The 16,952-nt window shown below is 38.5% G+C and overlaps 1 protein-coding gene across 1 annotated transcript in view; it reads right to left on the bottom strand.

Moving 5' to 3' along the window:
- LOC101006695 (calcium-activated chloride channel regulator 2) overlaps positions 1-10,855 on the bottom strand; it is a 33,276-nt gene extending 22,421 nt beyond the window's left edge. The window contains exons 1-6 of the mRNA XM_003892142.5: positions 10,379-10,855; positions 9,356-9,493; positions 6,270-6,420; positions 3,869-3,977; positions 2,440-2,599; positions 216-443 (exon numbers count right to left, since the gene is read on the bottom strand). Of these exons, the coding sequence (XP_003892191.1) occupies positions 216-443; positions 2,440-2,599; positions 3,869-3,977; positions 6,270-6,420; positions 9,356-9,493; positions 10,379-10,564 (972 nt within the window). The 5' untranslated portion in view covers positions 10,565-10,855. The remainder of the gene's footprint in view (positions 1-215; positions 444-2,439; positions 2,600-3,868; positions 3,978-6,269; positions 6,421-9,355; positions 9,494-10,378) is intronic.
- Between the last annotated feature and the right edge of the window lie 6,097 nt (positions 10,856-16,952).

The following is a 16,952-nucleotide window of genomic DNA, read 5'->3' as shown; positions in this document are numbered from 1 at the left end:
GCGGGGAGGGCGAGCATCAGGATAAATAGTTAATGCAGGCGGGGCTTACTACCTAGGTGATGGGTTGATAGGTGCAGCAAACCACTACGGCACACGTTTACCTGTGTAACAAACTTGTACATCCTGCACATGTACCCTGGAACTTAAAATAAAATAATAAAGAACTGATAGAAAAAATGATAAATGTTTACATTCATTTTCGTTCAAAATGTTACCTCTGCCATCTTGCTGGACACATCCAGCACTAAACAGACCACTTTGTCACCAGCCTGTACAAGCGAGAATGTGGGAGGAGGCGGAAGCTCAGTCCCATTCATGGGAAAGCTGTGGTGAAAGTCAGCGGAGTCTGTGATTACATCCCATGCACTTCTGAGGCTGCACATCCGGTTCTGTAGGTTTGGTGCTTCTTGGTTGTGGGTACTTGCATTACAAAATTCAACCACCTGGAAACAAAAACCGTCTTTAATAAAGAAAGGAATGCCTCCCAAAGCAAACATAGTTCTCATTCTCAAGGAAGTATAGGTAAAAGAAAAGGTGAACTGAAAGAAAAATCAAAAGTGGTACAGTGATATACCTCTTTCCTTCGAGAATGACATCAAATTTACAAATAAACCTTGGCTTTCTTGCTGGAAACACTAGCACCTTTGCGGTCTGAGAGCAATCTCTATTAAAGTTTATTGGTATTAGATAACAAACCATATATGTGTATATATACACATAATCTTAGTCTTGAAAAACAAAAGAAAACAATCTCCCTCCTCCCTTAGCACAATATTGTGTTAAGAAAACAGCCAGGAGAAGTTATCATGACCTACTCCTATTCCAAGCCTACTCCTTGGAATAATATTTAATGACCACTGCGCCTTTATTTGTTGATCAGTCAATATATATTTTTCTACCTCAAATATTGATCTCTGTAAAAATAGATAAGGGGATAAACAAATTTACTTCCTGATGCCCCCGCCTCTCACTCAATTTGGAAAATAGATATAATTTACAGAAATATAGATATAATTCACTGAATGATACTGAACCTATGTTAATCCCCCACTTAAAAATGTGGTTTGCATTGCTAAGTAATGCATAACCATCTATTCCCAGTGGCTCTATTCCTACAAAGAGTCGATACTTCCTGTTAACACAGCCATGGAAATTTAGAGCTAGAAGCAACTGAATAGCCTCTCTTGTCTCAGCTCTAATTTCACAGAAGAGAAAGCTGAAGCTTTGAAAGGTTGATAACTGCTCAAGGATATGAGTTTCTTAGGACGGTGTGGGGACTGGAACAGAATCTGATTTTGCTTTGCGTTGTTTAACTCTTTTTCTTCCATTTCATGACTATGGTTATGGGATTGTAAAACTTTTCTGACAAGATATTTATGAGTAGGTCTTTCAAAACATCGTGAAGATAGTACTTAGTCACAAATAATGTGGATCAAATGCATTAGGTTAGTATCAGATATTAAAGCTATAAATAAGAAACATAATGGATGGGACAAGAAATATGAAAAATTACCCTAAAGTTACAAAATAACTCCTAGTCCTGACTAAACCAGAGTGAAATAAAATAGCATGTCAATCCAAGGGGCATTGGTCAGCCATGGAAACAAAGAGAAAACTCCACAGAGGCATGTGTGGGCTGTACCCCCAGATCTGTGAAGAGATGACCCACAGATGTGACTTACAGGTTTTTGTGAACTTAGAGAGATATATCAGGTCATGAAGGCTGATGCTACTAACCTCTGAATCACCTAACTCCCTCCTTTCTGATTCCATGCTCTCTGACCCTGCATCTGGTGAGAATTGGCTGTTCCAGGCTGCTTCATCCAGAGAGAAAATAAGTTGGCCAGAGGATGCACGTATGAGATTCCCATGACAGAGTACTCTTTTTAATTAATAATTTTAAAAATAATATTCTGGATTTATATGCTAGTCTCTTGTCAGTTAGTTAGCATGGAATATTGACAAGGTTGGATTTCTGCAAAGCAGAGTTGGTTGACTTCCCCTGGTGATACCTTACCTTTAAGTTCTAGACTATTCAAAACAAAGTAAAGAGATTTAGGAAATGCATTTCAAATACAGAGTGGCCTGCTACCTCAAACGAGAGAATTATAACCATTTGTTATATCAATCTCATTAACCCAACGTGATTTCTTATGAAAGGATACAAGAACACCAGCATATGAACAATTTATTTTGTGGTCCCCAGAGTCCCCTTGTTAAACCTCCCAGGAAAGCAAATAGTCACTTTCCTAAAGGTGTCATTTTGGTAATTATCTTGGGAGCTTCAATTTTTAAATCTGTAGAATAAAAACTAGATGAACTCTAGGGTCCCCCAAGTTCTAAAGTACAGTGCCTCTTAATTGTCTTATAATTTAAATACTTGAAACATGGGAAGAGAAGGAATCCTGCAAGAGTGTGTCATTCCAAGGGCATACTTACAGAAGATAAACTTTGCATGAACATTATTGATGCAGTTGCATTTTGGGTGCTATTGTAGATAAAGGTGCATCCTTCTTTAAAAAGCTTACTAATAATACAGTTTTCTTGGGGGCAAGGACCTTTTTCACACACAAAAATGCCTGTGATGTCAGATGAACACCTAAAAATGGAAAGAGAAACTGGAAATTAGGTCTATTTTAGAAACACTTATGTTTCTTCTTGACTAGCTCATATAATTGTTTCAAGGATTGTAGCCTGCTAGATATATACAAACCGTTAAAAACTGCTCTGCTGGTGGGGCGCTATGGCTTACGCCTGTAATCCCATTACTTTGGGAGGCTGAGGCAGGTGGATCGCCTGAGGTCAGGAGTTTAAGACCAGCCTGGCTAACATGGTGAAACCCGTCTCTGCTAAAAATACAAAAATTAGCCAGGTGTGATGGTGGGTGCCTGTAATGCCAGCTACTCAGGAGGCTGAGGCAGGAGAATTGCTTGAACCCAGGTGGTGGAGGTTTCGGTGAGCTGAAATCGTGCCATTGCACTCCAGCCTGGGCGACAGGAGCGAAACTCCATCTCAAAAAACAAACAACAACAAAAACAAACAAAAAACTGCTTTATTAAGAAAGTTCACTAAGTTAGAAATGCACTCTATTTTATTTTAAAGCATTTTATCTTGATGGAGGGGCTCTGTATTAACAAGGGCTTTAACAACTAAATAGAGTCAACACAAAAGATACCAGGAAATCCAGATGGACATGAGTGGCAAGATCCTGGGTTAGCACTCCTTTGAGTTCATTTCCACTTGGTATCAGGGAAAAAAAGAGAATGAACATGTAATGATGATATTTAACAGAATTCTTTCCTAAATAAGCAATCTCAAATATTGTTGATGGGAATGAAAAATAGTGCCACTTTTAGGAGAAGAAGCAGTCAATAGCTACCCAAATCACCCTTTGACCCAGTAATTGTTGATGGGAAACAACCCATGTGTCCATCAAGAGGAGACTGGTTGGATAAATTATGGTACAGTCACATAATGGAACCCTATGCAATTAAAAAACACAGAGGGAAGAAAAACATATATTTCCATTCATTTGAATTTGCCTGAAGAAATACTGAAAAAATAAACAAGAAACTAATCAAAGTGGTTACTTAGAGGGCATGAGGGGAAACAGTGAAGATACTGCTGCGAGCAAGACAGCTACAGGCGTCACTTTTTATACTGTTTTGATATTTGAACCACATAAATACCAATTTAAAGAAAAATGCCATATAACTTAAGAACTGAAAAATGAAAGGATCTCTTTCTTGTCAACTAAGTTTTAGCTGCAACTTAATTGATTGCTTAAATTAGGCAATAATTTAATTGCTTAAGTTATAAGCAATTTTAGAGTCAAATAATGAATTATAACATGAAAAGAAGTACTAACCTTGTCACTTTAATTTGATTTCGCCCATTTATATAGAAAGGTTTGTCATTGTTATACTCATCAAACACACCCCAACGGAGATGGGCCCATTCGTGGACAAACACTCGGCCTGTGGAAGAAAGAGCTTTTGCTTTTGACTTTCTAAAATCTCAGCAATGTGCCTTGCTAACTAGTGAAGACGTAACATGTCTTGACTACACATACTCATTCCAAAGAGTTTAAGTTACTTCCCTCTCTCCCCTTTTCATCTCCCCTATCCTATTCACATTTCCTCCTACTTCACCCTACCATCATAAAAAAGGCAGCATGAAAATATGTTTGGTCTTGTAAATGCAGTAATTTACTTGTTGCACATCTATTTGAAGCTAGTGAGTAGTCCCACATCCTCTCATCTCCCCAGTGAAGCTGCCCGACAGGTTTCTATTCAGCTTCGTAGAGGCCTCTAAGTTCAGGGTTTGGAGAAAGGGAAAGAAGCATATCCAGATAGGCAAATAAAGCTTTCCTAATCTTCTGTCTGAGCTATCGAAGTAGACCTGCTTCTTTTCTTGCAGGTAATTATTCTATCTAGAGCAATAGTTGAAACCTAGGAGCTAGGGAAGGAGGAAGGAGCAAAAAAGGAGACTACAGAATGTTCTCTCCCAGGGAAGGACCAGCCTGGATGGTCCTTTCTCTTTGATTTTATCCCTTATTCTCCATGTTTATGTATATTTTACAGCTCCTAGGTCAGGGAAACCCGCATCCTCAGCATGAGATCCCTTAGAACTTTCTCTCTCTCTAAATCTTACATTCCCTTCGAAGTTCAGACCATAACTTTCCCATATAAGCTTTCCAGATGAACTCCCCTCCCAAAGCACACATTTCTTCTTTCTGAATTATTTTAAGTTCTGGGAACTCAGGAAGTGTGTGCTGAGTTGACTCAGGCTGTGGCATATTGTGTAATTTTTGGACCTCGAGACAAAGGAAGGGAGGGTAACAGTCCAAGCTGTGAGTGTTGAGGGAAAGATTGTGCCTACTCATGAAATTTAGAAGTGCTGATGAAATCATGCTTGAGCAGAGATTATCAGCATCTCATGGTTACTAGGAAAGAAAAAAAAAAACTACATTTTTCTAAAGATTTATAAAGCGTTTTGTAAAGTGTATTTTGTGGAGTGTGTCACTCCACTTCCTGCTAACTATACAGAGGATAACAAAATCCTCGTTAACAATACCCTAGTTTAGATTTAACTAGGGATAAAAAAGAAAATTAAGACATCATTTGAAAGGCATTACTGTTAAGTTAAATCAAAAACAAAAAATAAAGATTGGGATAGATAGTCCTTGACTGGCGAATTGTGCTCACTATTTTCTCCTTCAGATCTCACTCACTAAATACCAGTCCCAAGGCCTATAACCCTGGCTTCTCTCTCAAACTCCAGCCATCAATATCTAACCACAGGCTGAACCACTTTCCCTGGCACAGTCTACTGCTCTTCACCATGAACTTGCCTAGATCCAGACTTGTGGGATTTCTTCTTTAAGCTGGTTTTTTTCCATGTCTGACAAAAACCTGGTGTGTGCCTTGTTCCTTAATGCTGTCTCTACATGCCTCTTGCCTTTCCTTCTGTAGCCGTTCAGACCTCTTTTTGTTTTTTATCTCCGGAATATTTCTCATCACTTAGAGTTGCTAGAATTAAGTATGATAACATTTGAAAAGCAAACCGCAGAGCGGCAGCACATAGGACATCTTCATTGTCCTTATTACTATTCTTCCCGTCTCACGGTCTCCACCCATTTTTAAGTCTTGTGACCTTGTATCTCCAATTCTCCCAGTTATTCTCCTGATATCCAGTTTCTCCCTCATTGATCAAAGGAAGCCAGATTAATCTTAAAACACTGCTTTGATGGAGTCACTCCTGTGCTTGGAAACCTTGAGCGGTGACTTGAAAATGTGTCCATTTTAGTGCATCAACTGCCCTCATGTGCGTTTCAGCATTTTCTCCCACTGCCCACAGTCTCCCTGCACCATCATCGGGGTCTCTGTCTCTCCTACATGATTTTTCTGCTGCCATAGTTTTTTTCATAGTCTTCCCACTATTTTCTCCCTTCTTTCCATTTATCAAAATGATGTTCAACCTTGAAGACCTTTTCCTTTGTGAGGCCATTTCTGACCACCTTTGGCTCTAAATGACCTTTCCTTGACTGAATTCTTATAGCACTCCTCTCTGGGCCACTAATCTGGTGCTGAACTCTTTCTGGTTCACTTTAGCCCCTCATCTTTGCATGGGTATAAGGGCTATCACCCCATTTCAATGATAAGTCCTTGACAAGTTTCAGGTTTTGTGAGCGAGTCCCTTTCAGCACCAAGCACGGAATATTATAAGTAGTACCGTTCAATGGCTATTGTTTTATTGGTCCCACTTACCTCGTGATCCGTAGCCAGCTGTTAAGTTATCATTCAGTAGGAAATTAGGTGTGAAATGAATGTATTTTCCCTCTTTTCCACACCCTCTGTACTGTAGGGTGTATGGATCATCTCCATGTGCCCCATGCCAGTCAGTCACTATGACACTTGCCTACATTAAAAGAAATGCCTTGTAACACTTTCTCAGCTCTGATGTTCGTGACACAAATGTATACGTTCATTAAAGCACTTTGAACTGTACACTTAACATATGTGCATTTTATCATATGTAATTATACCCCAATTTAAAAACAGAATTGAAGAAAAACGCCTTGTGGATGGAGTTTAAAATGCACCCACGCCTACATATCAATAAAATCACTTGGGACTTCCAAAAAGGTCTATGTTATAAAAGATTAGCAAATTTTTATGGAACTTCATTACTTCCATTTGATCTTTCCACATTCCAGATTAAAATATTCTCAAAAGTCAATCCTATAAAAGTCTGATATAACAAAAGACCATAAAATGTAATTAAAATATTTGAAGAAATTCTAAAAGCATTTATACATCATTCAGAACCACTCAGAAGGCTGTAAAATGTTACAGCCTTTTGTGAACAACTTTCTGTGGGTTATTTTACTGGTGTAAGACAATAGAACATTATTTCTTTGAAAATTTGTCCTTTCTTTCCTGTAACCAATTAGATCAGCAAAACAATCATTCCAATGAAGTTATATTTCATCTTATGGCCTGACCACTTCCATTACTGTTGCTAAAACATATTTGAAGTCCCAAACTGAAATATCTACTCATATAACTATCAAGACAATAAAATGTTATATATAACATTGTTTCTTTTATTTTTAGGAAGAAAGATAACATATTGTTCCGGATATGCCCTTAAAAGTTAAATATGCTGTTAAGTTTTTTAAAAAGCTGATTTTGGAAAAATAGATTTAATATGATCCAATATACATAATTATCACTATATGTACAATATGTATATATGTTGTGTGTGTGTATGTATGTGTGTGCATCTGTGTCTGTGTGTGCCACTGAGGAGAAGAGGACAATAATATTTTTATTTTTATTTTCCATATTTCTACATTATTTAATTTTTTAAATGAACATAAATTACTTTTATAATAATTAACATTTCTTTTTGGAAAGATAAGAATTCAAGCCGAAGTCATTACAAGGAAGTACCTACAGAAAAGACTGAAGAGGTCATGCTCCTGGAGAGTCCTCACTTGGATAAAACCTCATTCCTATGTCTGAAAATTTGTCCTGAGGCCAAAAGGAAAGAGTGCCCTTCATGGAATGGAATACTCAGATGCTGCTTGGGGTTACCTTATATCTTATAAACCACAGTAATTTAGCTCTTACCTACTTTTCCTAACCCTTTCCCCCTTCCCTGATTCCTACCTATATCACATTGTAGACTTGCAAGGACAGGAACTACCTTGTTGGTCCTTGGGTTCTCTGCAGTGCCTGGCATGGTCCCATACATAATGATCATTCACTAAGTGTTTGCTTAACCGACATTCTGAGGTTAAAGAATTGGTATCCAACAGATATATGAACAGCATTCAGTGACTATTATTTCCTTTGGTCTTTCCGTTCACTCATATTTTCACTTTTGCTTTACTTATTTATTTCTCTCCTCTCCATTAGGATTAAGAGTATTACCTATGGCAATCTGGTTTTGGTGTTTGTTGCCTCCAATACTTCTTAGTTCTATTGAAGGCCAAATAGATGCATGAAATCTCTATCGACAACTAGAGACAACAAAGCTTAGTGCAAAAACCATGGGTTTTGGAGTCAAATAGACATTCAAATATGGCTCTGGAATTTACCAGCTATTTGATTTGGGACAAAGTCCAGACCTTATTCAAGCCCCAGTGTTTTAATTTGTGATCACAGAAATTAATTTTAAGTTATGTGATAATTAAATAATATATGTTAAGTGCCTGACACTTAGTTGGAACTTAAACACTAACTCTTCCCAGTTTACCCCAGTTCCCCCACCTATCCTATCTTCTGTGCAAGCATTCTCAAATGCTTTCATCTGGTCATAAGTCAACAGCTTTTCACAGGCTCTTTAACTTCTTCAGGACATTGGGGTACCTATCTGGATTGCTATACCATTCAATTTCTGACAGAGTAGCTTCGAAGGAGAGCTAAGGATGAAACAGACTTAGGAAATTTCATACTGCGGATCAGAAATAAGGAAAGGGAAAAGCTGTACTGCATGTTTGAGTCATTCTGTTAGAGATGTAGCTACAGTCTCAAACCCACTCCATTGCTGAAACCCTGAGCTAAGTTGTCAGTGCCTCTGCTTCTAGTCCTTCTGGTAACTGCGATGGACTCTTGTTCACAGTTGACTTCAAACAGTGATTTACCATTTATATTATTTATCAGTTATTTTTAGTGTGCATGCTAGTATGTACCAGACATCATCATGGGTGCTTAATCATGATCTGCAACTTATGAGAGCTTTTCAAGGTGAAGTTCTTCTATAGGTGGAAAAAAAATGGTAGCCATTCCCCTATTCACCCACATCCCCACATCCCCACATCCTTCCTCCCTTCCTTCTAATCTCCGTATTCCCCTAAAACAATATCCTGGACTTGAGTTAATGTGAAATTCTGATAGTCTACACCATGGCATGAGACGGCAGTCATATTTTTAAATGCCTGGTGGTTTATATTTCTGTCTGGACATGCATGTTTATTGCTCCTGACAGGATGGTAAATGGGTATACTCATAATTGGAACTGTTCCCTTTGTAGCTCATCCTCAGTAAGATAAAACTAGTTCTTGATCCTTAACCAAACTTTTCAGAAAGGACTCCATAAGTTACAAAATAAAGAGCTCTTCTGAGAAACTACTTAGGCAATGGCATTTGACTCATTTTTTACTCTATAATTAGGATTCATTTATTCTCATGTATTTTGTTGATAACATTCTACCCATTAAAATTATTTGCATTGTTAATACTGATGACTTGTTTTTACTTAACTTCTCACTTTTATAGTTTAAGCACAGTATATTTTGGTGTTTGTTTTCCCCTTGAGATCATTGAGTAAAATCCTGGATTCTTACCTTTTCATATGATTCTTGTTTTACTTTGCTGTAATTATTAGCTTTCCATGTGGCAGGTATTAAAATCTTTATATCTCTGAAAAATACTCTTCTCTTGGTAGCATTAAATAGGTAAAATGAAGCTTCAGTTATCATTTCCTATAGCCAGACAAAAGAAAAACTTCCTTTACCACTTGTAAATCCTGTATGTTTTGGTTTTCTGGTATGCTTAAACAGTAATAAAAATATTGAAATATTTTGAAGAGACCTAGACTTTGGGAAAACATAGGAGTAAAATTTTTAAAAAACTTTAAATGACTATCTGGAAGATTTTAGGACACTAATTATATGTCTGTGCTTGCCTTCATAGTTTTCCCAATTTTGAGAAAGGCTTTTAAGCTTTTACTGAACAAATCCTTTTCATGTCACACCTGTGTGCACATTCAAGACCACACCTTATGATGACACTGATTTCACTAGAGCAATACCAAAAGGAGGCTCATACATAATAGAGCTATGATCCTCCCTTGCCATATTAAAGTAAAAATAGTCAGTTATGTTATAGCTCATTCAAGTGAAAAGAAATAATTTTGCTTTTTGGCCCACCATACAGACTCTCACCCCTTCTGCCTGAGAATTCTCACCCTTAGGATGGAAACCAGCAATATGATTTTAACAAGCAGGCTCATTACCATGCTTATTCATCAGTTAAATATTCAATCTTTGTTGACACAATGGGTTGTTATTTTTCTAAGTTGCCACCCCAAAAACGGTAATGTAGGAAAACAAAAAAGCTGAAATTAGTAGCAACCAACAATAACAAAAGAGAGGGCTAGATCAACACTTTGTTGAGCTGAGACTACACAGAATTAGATGAGCAAACTGGCTTAGTTAGCCATAATCATAACGCTGTGGCGCTATCTTTTAAAAATGCTGTTCTCTCTACTACTGAAATACAAACCAGGCAGGGTAGTTAGCTTTTTAAATAAGGCTACAGGTCTGATCAAATGGTATACTAGTATCAATTCCATAATTTCCACTCACCTTAATGTTTGAGATGAGGTTCTGATTCTCAGGTACCTGAGGATTAATTGCAATGAGCAATCCATTATACCCATTGTCTCGAAGTTGTACTCCAGCTCCCAGGAATGGGAGTTCTGAACTTAAGGCAACCAGGAGAGTCACAAACTTCAGGTTGCAAACAGGACCTGCAATGCCTCTTTGCATCATGTTGTGGAGAAGCCTCCAGTTCACTCACACTGGGCCTGCTGCATACATTGTGTCAGGTTTTCAATGTGGATGCAGAAGGTTTCTTTCTGAACTTGCAAAGTTTTAGAATACAAGATGAAGGAGGTGTCTTCTTTGAAAAGTCTGGGGTGGATCCATCTGGGACCTGCCTCTACTAGTCCTTTTCCTCTAGGCAATGCTACACTTGCCTGTTCTGTGGCTGAGCTGCCTCCTGAATCATGGTTGGGCAAGAAACCTTCTGCTCCTCATTCATTTTATAACTTCTCAGAAAGAAGAGAGAAATAAGACCAAAGGAGTTTAAAAGCAGGAAATCTGGCTGGCTTGGCAGGAAATTAGTATATCTGGACTGTTCAATCCCCTTGCAGTAGAAACACAGAAACCTATAGTGATTTTCCTCTCCTCTTTTCTCATAACCTCCTCCATCAGTTGGCACAACTACTTTCTACTGCCCTCAAGTCATTTTTCACTTGGTGTAAGATTTCCTTGGCTGTTTATTTTGAAGATTTAGAAATCCATTCAGCAGCCCAGTCCCTAGAGCTCTTGGGTCGGAAAGTCTGGGCAAGCTCTCAGCTGATGGCTGGGGGTCAGGTATCAGATATCCCCCAGGGAGGGCCAACTGCCAGGAACTTGCGTACCTGTGCAGGCCTTTCCCTCTGGCCTTGCTACCTTTTCTCTCTGCATAAGGAAGAAGAATAGACTTCTCCTTCAGCTGTCTCCTAAGGGCAAGGTCCCGCTTCAGTCAACCTTCCATTTCTCTAGGACCAAAAACAGGATCTAATCTACAGTAACCTTCTCAAATATTTTATGACTGTTTCATAATACCTGATACTTACCTCATGCTTTAAAGTTTTACATATGCACTTACTTAAATATCAATACTCTGATGCAGGTATAATTCATACTTTTCAAGTGAAAACACCGAGTCTTGGAAATTCGGATTATGAAAATTAGCCAATGAGAGAAGAAACTAACATTTATTGAGTGATGGATTTTATTATGCCTATTTTATGGTTGACAGAACTAATGTTCAAAAAAATCTAAGTAACTTGTTCAAGGTTGGGAGTATTATTATCATACTAGAATGAACCAACTGACTTCAAATTCCAGTTTTTCAATATATCATATTCTCTTTTAGTTACTAAATTGTCTTAGCAACCTCGTTTCTCCCTCTTCTTTGTGTTTAAAAATGCCGCACAGTGACAGCTATTGTAAAACTAAAGAAAAAGTTTTATTCACAGCGTCAGAGCTCCACAGCAAGCAAAACCTGAGACTCTTCCCTGCTGTGGCCCCGTCTCTGAATGTCTGGGGAAAGAAGTGTAGCAGTTAGGAAAGGGTCTGTTCCTGCTGTCAACAGGGATTTCACCAACATTGTCTCTTTTCTGCTCTACTGTCCATCTTCATGGGCAGTGTGATGTCACTCTTCTTCACACCAAGGTTGGAGTCTTCTGAACCTGGGCTTTGATATTGCACTGCAATGTTGACAGATGTTGGGATTTTTTCCCCTTGCTGTCTTGCTTGAATCCTATTCTCATGCCTCTTCTCACCTGCTTTTCCTTCAAATTCCAGCTGTATCCTGGAAGCCTGCTGAGCTCCATAACTAGGTTGAATTCCCTTCTTTCATGCTTCCATAGCATCAGATAACTCACCTTTGCAGCATGATCATGGCAACAGTGTCACATTTATATTGTATAATTGATTGTCAGCTTCCTGCTGTATGAGGGAAGGGATGGGGTCTGTTTTTATTCAGTACTTCCCCAGCACCTAGCTCAGTAAACTCTCTGTTGAATGACTGAATGAATGGAGTCAGGAGAAGTAAATAAAACCAGATAGTGAAGGAGCCCTGGATTATAGTGTAAAAATTATTTCCCCTACTCTTGTTTTCTAGAAGGCATCTCTTCTGTTCTAGAACAGTTTCCCTCTTGCTCCCTCTTGACAGGCAGTGCTTGGGCATGGCGCTCTCCCTTGAGAATGAGATGACGCTGGTCATTACGTGGCTGCCCAAGTGTCTCACCCTAAAGTTCAAAGGTCAGCTTAGCTGCCTTTTCTCCCGAACTGAATTCCCAGCTCTGGTTTTGTTCTGCTTGTTCACTGTGTCTTTCAGAGTAGAAGGCCGGAGGTGTGGCAGCTCCAAAGGCTCTGTCTGTAAATGTGACTCATTGAGCAGAACAATGCACTTCATTTCAAATATCCTTGGCAGTTTATTTTCTTATGCCAACCTCTTGTGATTTTAAGAGTAAAAATATTCCCATCAATAAAGCAATATGCTCAAAAACTAAACTCGTAAGCACACTGCAAGAGTGACTTTTTGCCAACACCCAGGGAAATTTTTCTTGACACTTGTATAGGTTGTTTGCTGTGGGAGGGAGTAATTGAGGACTGACATTCAGCACTCTCTCCACTTGTTTTTATCATTACGAGGATTCCCTTGGGATGTAAGGGTGGAGAATATTGGCTAGAGAGTGCATGCAACTTTATAAAGAACAGCCACAAACGAACAATTTTTGTTCAGCTTTACTTGGATTGAAACCTGAACAAGCTCACTCAGGCTTTGCTTAGCCTGGGTTGAGAGTCTAGGCATGATATCTACCCTTGTCTATCTGCTTTTTTTTTTAAACTTATAATTCACAGCCCTTTTTGTTTCAGCAACCAGGCCTGGGACTGGGCCAGTTGAAGGTCTCTTTTTACTGCCTCCTTCTTTCAGCAGGCTGAGCTTACAGCAGACAAAACTAAAAAGGTGGAGAAAATGAAATTGACTAAAGGAATTAGAAATTATACCTAGCACAGCATCTTTTTGTGAAGTGTGACTTTGTCAATAAAGTGAACTTTTTATCCTTTCATTAAACAAAAATTAACTGGTCATAGCCATAGATTTTAGATTTTATAATATCTGAGAAAGAAAATATACCTAAAGGAAAAGAAAGGAGGAATATAGTTTTTAAGTGTTTATTTCAATGTTATATAAACTCTAGGAATCTGCTTTGCTTTTATTCTGCTTTCAAGAAAATTTATTCAATTTCAGTAACTGAAGAATCTAAAGCACATCTTTGTTAATTGTTTGACTCTGTAGTTCAACCTGGCCCCAGAAAGAAGGGTCTATTTTTTTCATGGAGTCAGCTGGTACAGACCCACAGTCTAAGTGAATAAAACACCCGGTTGGTGTCAGAGAAGTCAGGAGATTTGGCATCCTGGGGAAATCAAAGAAAATTTTGGATTATTTCCTCTCAGGCTTTGGTTTCAACAATCCCATTTAGAAGAGGAAAGTGAAGTACACTGTATGGTTGGGCTACACAGCTCATGGGCCACGTTAGTTTATGTAATCCCTGTGAAATAAATCGGAAAAGAAGTGAGACAAATTGTCAAGACTAAGAATTTAAACAAAACACAGAGTTTGCCAAGGGCCGAGATGGTACATTTCCTACCTCCTTTATCCCATTTCCTTCAAATTTAGACTCATTTTCAAAGCAAAGCAACAAAGTGGATGGTCCAGATAGGGTCTGGGAAGCCATTTTTGTTGTCAAATCACCGCCATGCCAAAGCATGGAGATCAAGAGCAAAGGTGAAACACAATGAAACATAAACTTATAATTGAGCACGTCGGGATAAACCAGTTGGTTTCAGAGAGAGATGCTTGAGAAACTGATGGTGAAAATATTCCAAAATTGAACAAAACAGGGACTGTCTCACATTGCAGAAGGAGGCACTGAGTTTGGATATTGCAAAGACACTCATGGCAATAAAGGCTTATGGGCACCAGTCATTATTAGAAACAATCTCTCATGTTTGTATGGTGCTTTGCACTTTTCAAAGCCCTTCTTAATCGTACTGTATCTCATGAGTCACAGGAACTTATAAATTCTGCTTCTGTGGAAGTTAAAGAATAGTAAGAGTAGCTATCTTTTTTAAAGGACCATTTAGGTGAGATCTGTCTTGCATACAAGGTTAAGATTTAGCTCACAGGTTCTCTAAAATTTATTCCATGCATATCAGTACAGTGTACTGTGGAATGTAAAGAATGGGAGATACTGGTTTTATTCACTTGCTGTAGGATCCAAGTCACATCACTTAAACTCTTCAGGCTTGGTTTTATCATCTTCAAAATAAGGGGGTTGATCTACTGAATGGTATTATTTTTCCTCACTTTCCTCATTCAATTCACTGTGGCAATAACTCAGTAGATTATCTTGTGTGCACACAAACACACCCAAACCCTCCAAAATTTGCCAAAATGAATGAAAAACAAGAAATGCTTTTAATGATAACCCAATTAAAAATTGGGAGAAAGTGTATGGAACATTTATCATTTGCAAAACAGCCACAAACTTGCCTTTTGTAAAAGACTGCTATATCTACTATGTACCAGAGAGTATATAACATCATGTGGATATAAGATATTATCATTATTACTACTGTTACTTTTGAGAGGAAAAAAAAAAGAGAAAGCAGAAGTGTAGGAAATTTATTAAAGAGATGAAAAATAACCAGGGAGACTCAGAACAGTATACAGAAGTAGAAGAACAAGATTTCGACTCTGTTCTTCCCTAGTTTCCCCTCGATTGCTTGGTGCTCTGACAGTGGCCTCCATATGTTTCTGAGACCCCAGAGATTTGCCAGATTCTCCTCTTGCTTGCAACCCCACTGGGAAGGGGTAGCAGGTATTTTTTATTCTCCTTCCTCTACTTCTGCTGCTTCTAATACTCCATTTCACATTGCCTGCCCTGTGAAGAACAGGAAGTAGCTATAACCAGTTTTTCAACTGGCAACTAGGGGATTAGGGCTCCCCCTTCTGTTCTTGGGGTGCAGGTATCTGGGGCTACGAATCTCTAAATAAATTCTTAGCAACAGAGTGGGCCTGCACAGACTTCCCTTCCAAAATGTACCAACAGCTGTCTAGAACAGTGCTTTTCAAGTTTTATTATACCCAAGAATCACCTATTCAAATGCAGATTCTGACTCAGTGGGTCAAGATGAGACCAATATTCTACATGTCTATTAAGCTTCCATTATGCTCCCTTACGTTTCCAATGAGAATGTAAATTAATTTGTGACTTATGCATCCTTTGTTTTATTTTATAGTTAACACTAAAATATGAATTGTGAATTAACAGGGAATTGATAATTTCAGCCAATCAATGACATCTTTAATAAGTGAGGATTGCCCATAAAGAATGAATAAATCATTATGACAAACATTAATAACTTACGCTAAACTCAACCTAATAAATGAAATATATATTGGAAATTTATTTATGTGGCTGGGGCCACTGGTCCTTGGGCCATACTTGAAGTAACCTCTGGGTCAGGAAAGGTCCTGGGAAATATCTAGGGATTTATTTCGCAATTATAGCCTTTACACCAGAAAGAGGTAGTCTTTATAGTCTTTAAACACATTTTTACCTTCTATGGAAAAGGCCTGTGTATTCTTCAGAACTCAGGAGAAAAACATTGCATTAGGTATGCATTTCTATGGTGACACCATAGTTTAAATATTCTTTGTAAAGAAACAACTGCAAAGAACTGCGTTTTTTTTTTTTTTTTTTTTTTTTTTTTTAAGCAAAACCAAACAAAACAAAAACACTGATCTGTAGGTTTTGAAATCCTAAAATTCACAATCACTTCTCTATTATTAAAACCCTGCCCCGCCCCTTTCCCCACCCCAGTTCAATCCATCTATTTTCTTATTGATCATATGTGAGGCATGATAAGATTGTTTTAATGGGCACTTTTAAAAAAATTTCTTATGCTTCCTCAGTGATCTCCAACACATAGCCTCAAACAAGTAATTTTCAATGATTGCCTTACTCAGCAGGGGACTGCTCCCTTAACTTTTCTTACTCTCTCTTTTTGCACACTGGTTCATTCATTCATTCAAAAGTAAAATTGTGTCAATTATATCTCAATAAAGCTGTTACAAACAAAACTATGTTCCTACTAGATGTCAGGCACTTTTCTACATGCTGGATATGAGTGAACAAAACCAACCAAGTCGCCGGCCTGATGGAATTTACATTCCAGAGAAGGGAGAGAGACAACAAAGAAATATAATGTAGCATCTAGTGACCATATTGTGGAGAATAAGAAATCAGATACGGTGGGGAGGCAATGAGAGGGTGGAAGTTGGGGTTTCCTATTTTGTGTTAGCTGGTAGGGGGAAGGCCTCACAGATAAGATTATCAGGAGTGAGGGGAGGAATCATGCAACTACCCTAGAGTAAAACAGAGCAGGTAGAAAGGCAAAAGGATGAGACTGGCTGGTGCTGCAGTGGAGTGGGCACAAGACAGCAGAGTGAGAGAGGAGGTGAAATCTCTGGCTCGGCCGGGCGCGGTGGCTCAAGCCTGTAATCCCAGCACTTTGGGAGGCCGAGACGGGCGGA

This window comes from Papio anubis, chromosome 1 (assembly GCF_008728515.1).
Source record: "Papio anubis isolate 15944 chromosome 1, Panubis1.0, whole genome shotgun sequence".
Lineage (NCBI taxonomy): Eukaryota > Metazoa > Chordata > Mammalia > Primates > Cercopithecidae > Papio > Papio anubis.
Note: the sequence above shows the minus strand (reverse complement) of the source record. Positions and strands in the feature narration are given on the sequence as shown.